At 43.3% G+C, this 12,616-nt stretch overlaps 1 protein-coding gene across 1 annotated transcript; it reads left to right on the forward strand.

Moving 5' to 3' along the window:
• Positions 1–422: 422 nt before the first annotated feature.
• On the forward strand, positions 423–2,635 carry sox1b (SRY-box transcription factor 1b). Its single transcript, XM_058050939.2, has one exon. It carries the CDS (start codon positions 728–730, stop codon positions 1,763–1,765), a length of 1,038 nt encoding a protein of 345 aa, XP_057906922.1. The 5' UTR covers positions 423–727; the 3' UTR covers positions 1,766–2,635.
• Positions 2,636–12,616: the final 9,981 nt, after the last annotated feature.

A 12,616-nucleotide genomic window follows, 5' to 3' on the forward strand; every position in this document is an offset into this window, starting at 1 on the left:
TCCTATTTAAAAATGTATTTTTATATTTGTTTACATATAGTGTCATAAACTGTCTTCTTTATTTGAGAATTAGGTCTGGAAAATCATGTTTTTGATATTCATTAAACATCATCTAACAGACTTTTTTTGAGTATTCTTATTCCATTCTTATTATAGACAATATTTATTGGACTGTGACACGTTGTACTTCGAAACACGTCTTAACTTTTTGACATAATTAAAATATTAAAAGATTTTTCAGTGTGAAAAAAGTTTGGCTACTCTTGATTGAACGTATTTTGTTTGGAGCTTTTGAAGAAATGAATGCAATATTACGTATTATTTTGTATAGAAATACAACTAAGCTGCAGGAATTGTGTCCGCATTTGAAGAGTTGAATATTTCGCCTCAACACCGCCGATTGCCAGTCTCGCGCTGTGACGTCACGAGCAGCTCGAGCCCGCGCATGCAAATCACGTTCACGCTCGAGCCTCTCCATTGGCCGCCAGCGCTCATTTAGCTGCTGTCAGCGCGCGCGGCCCGGGCACGCTCCGCTAACTTTTCCCCGCACCGCTCCGAGCAAAGTGGGCTGAAAAGGGTCTATTCTTCTCGGCGGATGACAGCAAAAAGGGCAAAAAAAGGAGGAAGTGAGGAAGAAGTTGTCCTCTGAGACCGCTCCGGCTTTTCATCGTCTTCTTCACCCTTCAATGATCGCGTGGGTCTGAGCGGTTGCTCCAAGACAAGGTGAATGTACAGCATCATGATGGAGACGGACCTGCACTCCCCCATGGTGCCGCAGACCAACCCGTCCAACCCGGGGGGACACGTGGGAGGAGGCGGTAAAGTCCCCCAGGAGAGAATAAAGAGACCCATGAACGCTTTCATGGTGTGGTCCCGAGGCCAGCGACGGAAGATGGCCCAGGAGAACCCAAAGATGCATAACTCGGAGATCAGCAAGCGGCTGGGGGCAGAGTGGAAGGTGATGACCGAGGCAGAGAAGCGGCCCTTCATCGACGAGGCCAAGCGGCTCCGGGCCATGCACATGAAGGAGCACCCGGACTACAAGTACCGCCCGCGGAGGAAGACCAAGACCCTGCTGAAGAAGGACAAGTACACGCTGGCGGGCGGACTTCTCGGCCACGCGGCGGGCGTGGGAATGGGCGGCGGGCAGCGGCTGGACAGCCCCGGCGGGGGGCACCTGGGGGCCAACGCGGGCTACGCCGCGCACGTCAACGGCTGGCCGAGCAGCGCCTACTCGGGGCAGGTGGCGGCCGCGGCGGCTGCCGCTCACGCCATGATGCAAGAGGTGGCGTACACGCAACACCCGGGCACAGGCGCTCACCCGCACCACCACGCGCACCAGCACCCTCACCAGCACCCGCACCCGCACAACCCGCAGCCCGTGCACAGGTACGACATGAGCGCCTTATGTTACAGCCCCATCTCGAACTCCCAGAGCTACATGAGCGCCTCTCCGCCGGGCTACGGGGGCATCACCGGCTACACGCACCAGCACCAGAGCGCCGGCGTGTCCCCTGTGTCGGGGGCGCTGGGGGGAACACTGGGACCCCTGGTTAAGTCCGAGCCGAGCGCGAGCCCCCCGGCGTCCACGGCGCGAGCGACCTGCCCCACGGGGGATCTGCGGGACATGATCAGCATGTACTTGCCCACGGGTGATGCGGCGGGAGACTCCTCCGTGCACGGCCGCCTGCACGTCCTCCACCCGCAGCACTACCAGGGCAGCAGCACGTCGGTGAACGGGACGGTTCCTCTGACGCACATTTAACGCTCTTACATGTTGGAAAAGCACTAAACCGCAACCAAATACTTTAAGAGGATGTGGGCCGCTGCTGCTCGCGTGTAAAATTAAGGCGTTTAGAGCCATAAAAATGCAATCACCTGAACAAACTTTTTTTTTTTAATGTTATCATTTTTTGACTCAACGCACACGCTGATTTATTTTAGTTCAACAGCTTCTGCCAAGTTTTCACATCATTTCAATTATAATCCCGCAAGTCTGGTGCACCGTGAGCTTTTTTTTTAAAAAACGTTTGTGTGGAATTGAAAGCGTGGAAAATGTGTTTTTAAAGAAGTTCACAGGCAGCAAATGAAATTGATTTCCAGTTTTAATCCTTGTAAACACGTGAGTCGGTCGGTGTGATTTGTTTTTTTGGTTGTTGTAAGTCTTGTAAATTGTGAATAAATATTCCCACTGGAAACGCTTTATGCAAATGCACTGTCAGAAAGAGAAGAAAAGGGCTTTTCTTTCTCAGCAAGGAATATTTATTTTTGCCATTTCATGTAAGTGATCCGAAAAGTGGAAGCAGAACTCCCAACAGTAGAGACAAACGGGTTATTAAATTTGCTTTAAGGATTATTTATGCTGTTGCTCAAATTCATGCAGTTGAAATATGTTTTATGGTAATTGCTGTGTTTTTACACTCAATTAGGAATTCAGCATTGTTTTTACTATTTGTGCCCTGATTCCATGATCTTTATTGTAATTTAAAAAAAATCATATATTAGCCAATCGCCCTTAATTATTATCACAGTTAAGTGTTTGAGCCACATTGTAATATTTTTCTTTGTGACGCCCAATGCGGAGTATGAGTGACATATTCAAGGCTGCATTACCATAAAGTTTTGCTCTAACAAAGCCTGCTTTCTCTTTCTGTTTCCTTCCATCCATTCAGGGTCAGGTTTTTTTTAATGCTACCCCCCTCCCAATAATTGCAATACCACAGGCTTTAGGCCTCATTTCACATTTACTGATTTTGATGTTTTTAAAAAGAAATCATTGATCCTGATTGAATCCGCTACAAGTTAAAAATCCTAAACTGGGTCCACTTCAACTTTGTTACACTCGGGTGGGTGTGTGTTGTTCAATTGTGTCACACTTCAAACTTGTAGGCCCAGGATGGGGAGGGGTGTGGGTCGCAGGGTTTGGGGGGGGCAAAGGTTTTGTCTTGAGAAAAATGAGGATTAGTCTTTATGGCACTATGAGAAGGGAGGGGGGTGTTTCGCTGGCGTGTACCCCCACCAAAAAAGAAAAAGTCATCTGAGTAAATCAATAGAAAATGAATAAAGTGGGAATTTAACATATAAATGTGAACAAAAAAACAGAATTCAGTGTGTAATATTTACATAAGCTGTTTGCTGGCAAATTTAATTTAACTTAAATAATATTTGTTCATTAAATACACAATTCTGATTGATCACCATTAATATGTGTATTATTATCATTATTTTTAATCTATTTTGTTAAAAAATATACACTTAAACCCAACGCTTAAAGTAAGTATAAAGTGTATGTAATATTTTAATCATTTAATATGAGCTACAGTAAAAAAAAAAGACTAGCCAAAAAGGTGGGAAGAACATGAGAAGTGATGTCATAACATCATGACGTCATGTATCTTCTGGCACTCCCCTCCTCCCCACCAACCCCCCCCAATCCAGCATGTTCCCTGCGTCCTAAACATGGATAATCGCCGTCAGTTTATCACGCCTCCACATATTTGCCTCCCTCTCCTCCTATAAAAGCACGCACCTCCGTCGTTGGACCCGGTTCTGTCATGGGAGATTACGGGGAGGGGGGGCCGATTGCACAAGACAGAATGTGGCGCGGGGAGATTAGCCGGGACGCCATTGAAAATAGCAACGGGGCAGACAAAGTCTTCACGAGGGGGCCTTATCGTGCAATTACACGTTGACACGTTTTAACCATCTTCCAGCCTCCTAATCCGAGAGCTACCACCCCCCCTCCGCCCCTTCCAAAAGGAGAACTATTGGTGCCACTCACTGCCTGACTCCCTCCATTACCCTGATGTCTCATTTTCTTCCCTCGCTGCCAGGTACCAACACCGCACGTCTTCTGCCTCCCCGTCTTGGTTAAATGATGAAAAAGTCAATAAAGTGAATCATCGCCTCATGGTGGTGTTTAGGAAGAGTCAAAGGCCACCTTCTGTGGACCATGAATGCACCATCATAAACCCCATGTGGCCCGCGACATGGAAACAAACAGTTCCCCCTTGAGTCAGTGGGGTTGCCACCGCCTTCACGGGATTTAGCCAAGTCACTAAACATCAAATGGAGCGCTCCGCGTGTTGTTTCACCGAGTCGCTCAATTCAATTAGAGCCTTTCATGACAATCAATTAGGGAGTACCCCCGGGTCTCCCTGGGGGCCTGTAATCATCAGGCACCATCTGCTTACAGTACAACACTGACTCTGACCTCTGGTCCAAGTTCCAACATTGTGATGAATTACCCAGTCATTAGAAGTACATGTGGTGTACACATAAATGAATTCATGGAAAGAAATGTGGTAGTAAAGTAGTCCTCCAATGAGATTCAACGTAGGGGGTGTCACGTTCATTCATTCAAAATATTTGGAATGCATTTGGAATGTTCATGACTCGAGCTGACATGGCTGCTTATGTGTTTGAATGAAGACACCGTCCTTCATTGGCTTCGGGCATACTTAACTCAACGGTTAAGAACCCTGGCAACGGGCAATGGGGTGCTCCAAGGCTCTGTTTTAGGTTCTTTCTTGTTTTTGTTGGGTTAAATAAAAAAAACAACAACATTCCTGTTCATTGTTTTACAAATTATGTTAAAATATAAACAAACCCCGACCTTAAACCACGACAATGTACATCCCTGCCCCTTCATGGTAGTGCTGCACCTCAGCGTATTTCACTTTTTTGTCTGCTTAGCAAAAATAATGACTTACATTAAACACTGCAGAAAGTCACGGTGTCAAATACATGTTTCTACAAATGTTATATTGGTGACTTGCTGACAAACTACAGCGCACTTCAGCTGGGAGGAGAGACTCGCCACTCACTTCGATCAGGAAATGTGCAAAGTCAGCCATTTTTACTTCAGAAAATGTTCAAAATGATTGGAATCATAGAGGAAATACCTTCAACAATAACATTGATTTGGACAAATATAAACCTTTATTTGAGGTTAACATAACTCTGCACATGACTGCTATCTATGTAAAGAATCAGTAGAGCTCTAGTAGAGCTGCCAACAAGTGTGACAAAATGTAATATTGCACAAAAATACTTCTCACTATAGATGCAATTACCTCCAACAGTAAGACTATTTCCCTGATGGGTTAAGACGCCTTTGAGAGGAAAAACCATGAGCCTCGGAGTAAAGAGAAATAGGAAACATAATTATCCCAGGAACTCGGACTCGGGCTAATCACTGGAGTTAAAAGGTCTCCTGCCAGCCTGGAGGCCAGTGAACTGCCACTGTGGCGAAGTACTGTGTCACGCGCAGACTGCAGGTGAGACCCAGTTCACATCTCTGCGACCTCCCATCGCTGCCACCATCACAAACACTGCTCAATTAGTGCCAATCACTGGCACACTGACAATAATTACTTGGTGGTGTTTGATATGCGGACACCAGCGTGTGTGTGTGACATGTGCTCTGGTGAAAATGACGAACAAAAGAACAATTCAAGTGACGAGCGTGTGGTCTGTAGATGGATCCCAGCATCTGAAAACACTGCTAATATATCTAACTAGACCTCAAACTGTTACACACTTTTATATGCTCTTCAATGAAGGGCCCAAATTGTCCCTGACTGCTATTGTGTGTAATTGTGTGCGCAGTTCATTCACTCATTACAACAGGTGACCTCAGCAAAGGCAAGGAGCCATTAGTCGTAGTAGTTACACTATCCGTCAGTGTGTGTGTGTGCGTGTCATGAAAACACTTCATGGCGACAGACTTGGCTCAACATATTTCACACTGTGTCACACACACAAACACACACAGTGCTTAGACCACCTGAGCTTTTCAAACATACGTTCTGCACAACATTAAACCTATAGAATTATTTTAATTAAACTACCGTCAGCAATGCAAGTAAATAACTCCAATTTGACATCTTCTTCAAAAAGGATTTTTTGTGTAAAACAGTTGATTCAGCTAATTATGGGCCTGCAAGCAGCAGCCCTTAGTACTATTCCCTATATGTATTCTTTCCGAATAAAATCACACCTTCTTCTGCTATCATTAATGGTGGCTGAACCGTGCACCAATGGAGTTACATCAATGGCGAGGTCTTGATCATGGGTGATGTGCTATTTATAGCGTGCAACATTTTGTGAAACAGTGGCGAGGTAATTGCCGAAAAAAAACCTATACTGGGGCAACAACCAGCTTCTGTTATTTCTTTTCGGCATAGGCTGCCTTTTAGCATTGTTAACATGTTAACATTAGTATAATAGAATTTTTTGCAATATGAACTTCAGCAGACACTTAACACATCATGTTAGGTGTTAGTATGCTAATTTTAGCACGCAAGCAATGCTAACATTAACATGGTCATTGTCTGCTACAGTGGTAAATCTCAATGTCAAATGCACTAGGCTAACATGCTAGCAACCTGTGTAAAACACCCAACTTCCTAATGAGATCTTGTGTATGCTATGGTGTCAATAAACTAACCAAAAAGGGTTCAAAAGAATTGAACCACTCTAACAAACCTGCGTATGGTGTGTAAAAAAATCAACACTTGGCAAAAGGGGAAAAATATTCTTGTGTGACAAGTTTGGAAAACAAATTGCGTACTGAAATTTCTTTTATATGCGGTTTTAAAAAAGCAAAACAAATCTTTATAAACACTAAAAGCACTAACTGCATCAACATAGTTCTTCGAATATCCTTTTTTGTCATTACTGCCACCTAGTGACCAGAATATCACTTATATTTCAACCACAACGGCCATCATTTATTAATGAATTAATTTAGTGAAGGAGCAATGATCAAACCGCGATATTGCAAAGGACGACTGTATATGACTCAAACTTCTAAGCACATTGAAAAACTCCATTTGAATTGACACAGATGTTGGTCATTTCAATATAATACAGGTTTAATAAATTCAAGTTTGTTGGGTTTTAATGATGCTATTGTGCTGTTGGTCAGTGTATTGGGAAGATCTTAGCTCCTTGTGACCAGCAAATCCTGGTATTACGTCTCTCGATGTCGGTAAATAGATTCTGACAGACGGTGTCATCGTTGTGTGTTGTGAATTGTTTCATTTAATCCATGTATACCAGATAAAACTAACTGGCACGGACACGCACATGGGCAGACAAGCACACACACACACACCCACACACTTCAAGGCCTACATAAGTGGATCAGTGTGGTGGGTGTGTGTGGGAATCTTCAGCCAGGCTATCGCTAACAAGCAAGCTTGTCTCTCGCTCCTTTTTATACAGAAAATCCCTCCACTCCATGCCAGAGATTAGCATATTGTCGTAGCCAGACACTCACACACACACGCACGTTCACAATCATGTCTTTGTGTTGACACCATACAATTGAAGTGACCTGAACTTAATCATACTACCATCACCTTTTAAGTGTTTTTTTCCGTTCTTTGTCAAACCTGGTGGGGAACTTTGCACCTTGCATGCAGCTATTTGCTGAGATGCAAACTTTTTAAATTGAGAAGTTGGAGGAGACGGCGAGGGAAGAGGAGAGCGGTGCCCAGACACAATGGGAGCATCCATCCTTTCACTGGTGGGGAGTTATCGTGCGACCGCAGAGACGCTCCACACGCCTTAAAAACCACATTTGAAGATGTATTAGTGCATCCTAAAATCCACTTGCTGCCAATAAGGGGCTGCTTGCTGAGCTTTGTGTGTGTGTGTGTGTGTGTGTGTGTGTAGCACCCACCAAATTCCCTTAGTGAGCGTTGCTAAGGTGCTTTAGGGATGGGATTAGCTGGAGGCTCATCACACATTTCTTAACTGAAAGGAAAAGTAAGGTGAGAAAGTAAAGAATAAAAAAAATAGAATAAAAAACAGTATAGGACAGAAAGGCCAGCAACGGTGGACAGGAAGGAGATGAAACGGGCAAATGAGGGGCAGGCCGAGGAAAGGAAGACCACGAAGGAGGAAGAGGAGGCGGGCGGGCATGAGGAAGCGCAAGCTTGCAGACTGTTGCATCAGCATTCTCACCGATGGCGAGATGGAGAGAATAAGCCACATAATCAAGCGTGGAGGCAGCAGTGGAAACGAGTCCAGGACGCAACCCTGCCGCTGCAACGCTTGGAAAGCCATCAGAGATGTGAGCTGGCAGCTGTGGCGTCCCAGTTCACGCCAGCGCCGATGACTCAACTGCACATATGGCAGGGGAGAAAGTGCTCATCTTCGGCATCCATGTTTATTTTTGTCACCTGTCAATCAGCCCCACATAAATGCAGATGGATTTGTTACAAAAAACTCGCAGGAAAATAAAAGTGAAGGCTGGCAACAAGTTGCTGACGATGTGAATGCATTTAGATTTATGAAATTACTGACTTGCAACTTTATTTTAACAGAGTACCACGAAACCTTGGTTAACATACGCCCCTGTTAGCATTTTTTGAGTTTATGTAATAAACGCATATCCAAATTTTGTGGCTTAACTCTATCAGGCGGTCGAGTGGTTAGCGCGCAGACCTCACAGCTAGGTGTCCAGGGTTCAATCCCACCCTCGGCCATCTCTGTGTGGAGTTTGCATGTTCTCCCCGTGCATGCGTGGGTTTTCTCCGGGTATTCCGGTTTCCTCCCACATTCCAAAAACATGCTAGGTTAATTGGCGACTCCAAATTGTCCATAGGTATGAATGTGAGTGTGAATGGTTGTTTGTCTATATGTGCCCTGTGATTGGCTGGCGACCAGTCCAGGGTGTACCCCGCCTCTCGCCCGAAGACAGCTGGGACAGGCTCCAGCACCCCCGCGACCCTCGTGAGGAAAAAGCGGCAGAAAATGAATGAATGAATGAATGATCAGGATTTTTAGGGATGTCCCCATCCAATTTTGATATCTTGTTAGCATGTTGGGGGGCTGATTATGTAATAGGCCAAAACTTAAATTGTTAATAACATTAATTTTAACTGCAAAAAACAACACAAACGTAGCACAAAAAATGAGACCAGAGTTTTGAGTGAGTTGGGGTTGAGGCGTGGGTGGCTAGATGGATCAAATAAAGTTAAAAACCTATATTTAGAGGGATATAAATAGGTTCTCTATACTCTTAACTACAAAAATATTACATTTATAGATAAGAATCCTACTTTGTGTGAACTCACTTATCACTGTCAGGATAAACAAGGGCTGACTGTACACTGCGTGATTCCAACTATGTTCGGAACCCAAATGTCCCTGTGAGCAGTTACCTACGAAACAGAATAATAATAAACAATACTAATCACTACTGCTGTCTTTTAACACCTAAATATAATTCCCTGCCCAATAAATGGAGATTTGATACTAATCAATAGTGCCAAGGTGAGTGGTGAACAGCAATGAAAAGGTAGGAAGGGTGTGGGTGTGTGTATGTGTATATGTGTGTATGTGTATGTGTGTGTAAAATCAATTGGACTTTCAACTTCCCAGACACCAGCCCAAGTCCACATTTTACAGTAGCAATCGGCCCCCTACCCTGCTCCCTCCTCTCTGCTGTCCGCCCCACGTGGCCACTCGACCGATAAGCTCGAGGCAAAGGCTAAAAGCTCTTCCAGGGCGAGTGACAATAGGAGGCCAGGACAGTGCTCGCTGGCTTTCTTACTCGCCATCACCACAGGAAGACATTATGGAAGTCATTATTGTGGGCCGCCGGGTCGCCACAGAAGCATAGTCTTTGACCTCCTGATCACACAGTGTGCACGTGTGTGTCTTTCAGCGCCGCAGAAAATGATTTAGAATGTTCTCTTCTGAGAAGTACACGTGACATTTATTTCACCTGGACGTGATTGTGTGTGTTTACGCAAAGATGATAAAAACATACTGACAAAAATTGCCATCCCCATCATCTTCCTTAACCTCCTTCAGCATCTGCTTTTTTTTTTTTTTTAAGGCGAGTCTGGAGATGGCAGAAAGCTTTTAGGCTGAGCGACTGATGTGGAGAGCAAAAAATAAAAGGAAAGGAAAGTGAAAGGAAGATACATGAGAAATGGTCCCTCGTTGTCCCTCGTTTGAACATCGCACCCTGACTAGCACGTTTTTTTCAAAAATTCTTGAATAATGATTGCTATTTGCAATATTTTTGCAATATTTTTTTTGTAAAAAAAAAATATCCATATTTAAGAATATGGGACTTATTTTTGGCATTAACAATTCAAGCAAATTAATATTCACAGAGAAAGTCTTCATTTTGTTTTTCCTCAGCCATTCAGAGGTGGACATGCTGCTGTGTTTTGGATCTTTGTCTTGCTGCAGAACCCAACTTGGTTTCAGCTTGAGGTCATGAACTGATGGCCAGACATTTTCCTTCAGGATTTTCTGGTAGACATCAGAAGTTCATCCAGGTCGTGAAGCAGCAAAACGACGCCGGACCGTCACACTACCAGCACCACCAGATTTTATTGTTGGTATGATGATGTTTCTCTGAAATGCTATGTTACTTTTACGCCAGATGTAATGGGACACACTCATCTTGGAATTCTGCATGTTGCTGTGGGGTCTTTTGTGACCTCTTGGCTGAGTCGTGCTGTGCTCTTGGGGTCAATTTGGTTGGCTGACCACGCCTGAAAAATTTCAGTTCTACGATGATGGCTCTCATTGTGGATCGCTGACCTCCCAAAGCTTTACAAACAATCTACCATTAATCTAGCATTAACCAATGAATGGTATATATTACATTCAAAGGATATCATGTTATCATGATATTATGTCTGCATCGCCCATGATGGACACGCAGTGGCCAACACACGGACCTCCGTGGTAGGTGAAAGAGAGCGCAGGTGTTTGCTTGTGATGAAAATTGATTAAATGTCAGGTATGGGGATTATTCACAGGCAGATGATAAGGAGACCAACAATAAGTTGCTTGGGCTGTGTGCATCCTTGGTCTTCTTGTCATTCTTCCTGTTGATCGCTTAGGTTGTAAGTGCATAAAGAAGTCGAGACGCTCACATTCACCGAGTCTTCTTTTGGAATTCTGGCAAACGAGAGAAAATATTGATCAACGTGGGTGGCTTTTATGCAACACAAAGGTTTGGAACTTGACTTTTTTTTTTTGCTGTAGGCTTTTGTGCCTCGGCGGCTCAGTGAGAATGCAATATATAAAGGGGATTGGAGCAAAGAAACTGGATACTTGATTATTAGCACTCCACGGAACACTTCATGTGCTAAACATTGGCGGCCTGACAGAGAACCTTGAAAGTTGCACCTCACAAGCCTTACATCTCACAACATCAACATGTCAGACACGTGATCGCACGGCCAAAACTCCTACGGACCTGCCTGTAAGATTTCCTCATTTCCTTGCTCAAGCATAAAACCAACAATACTGGCAACAGTCTTTAGGTCAAATACCAGCTGTTTAATACAAATGTTGTGTGTTTTGTATGGTTTTCATCCAGCAACACAACGCTTTTTCTATGCACGTGAACGTTTAATTCCTAACTTGGTATGAAACACCTAGTGAGTAGTGTGCAGTACCTCATTACACCACACGCCGTAGATGTAATTAACCAGCCATTACACTGAAGGGGGCGCTGTTTCTCTTTTGTAAAAAGAATTAATCAAATGTTTACTTCTTTTTAAAAAAAAAACAAATAAGCTATGTAAAAACAATAGTAACAGGCTCCTAAATAAGAATCATTTTATTTTCCCTTTTAATTGTTTTCAGGGGTGATATTCTGTTTAATTTTCTAAATATTTCAACTTCCCTCTCAAATAATCTTACATTTTCTTTTTGCAATATTATAACGTTATTCCCATAATATTTTGACTTTATTCTCATAACATTATTACTTTCCGCCCCTCCTATTTCAACTTTAAAAAAAAACATTTTTTGTTAAATATTTCAACTCCATGCCACTAAAAGGACATCTTTTTTGTAATTGTTCTTCTCATAATTAAGGCTTTATTCCCATAATATTTTGACTTTATTCCTGTAAAAAAACAACATTATTTTTATTTTATTTTTTTTAATTTTGGTGTTTTTTATTCTTGTTAATTTAAATTAATAGATTGTGCCGTGGGCTGCCAATGGCAACAAGGGACCCACACTAAATTCAACATGACCGATAAGGAGTAAGAAACAGAGCTTATTAAATCCTACCAAGTATATTATTGATCATTAATTCACATATTCATAACGGTTATATGAGGGAATATGGACAGTATTTTCAATTAGAACGTGTGCTGTGTTGTGATGTTCTCAGAACACTCGGCCTATGAAATCACTTGCTCTGTTCATGTGACAATTGTTGGCAGCCTTGGGAGCACACAACACACAGACACACACACAGACACACACACTCTATTGTTCATGTGCACAACCCCCCCGATCTCAGTCAGCCGTAGACGTACTTCAGACTTAAGATTGTCTAGTCTTCTATCTGAATCCATTGTGTCAAGAGACGGACGCATGTGAAGATGCAACCCCCCCCAACATACAATCTCCCAAGGCCGAGATCCTCTTTGTGTGTGAGTAAATGAAAAAAGTTTTAAAGACCCACCAGACTCAAGTTTGGTAGATTTCCTCTTGTTGACAACGCACACTCAAACCTTCTCAAACCTCAAGTTTATAATAGATAAGAATCTCATTACTCATAGATTTGTACATTTGGAGGCCTCTCCTACTAATACTTTTCTAATAATAACAGTAA

Source organism: Doryrhamphus excisus, linkage group LG15, assembly GCF_037039965.1.
Source record: "Doryrhamphus excisus strain RoL-2023G ecotype Guam linkage group LG15, RoL_Dexc_Guam_v1.1, whole genome shotgun sequence".
Lineage (NCBI taxonomy): Eukaryota > Metazoa > Chordata > Actinopteri > Syngnathiformes > Syngnathidae > Doryrhamphus > Doryrhamphus excisus.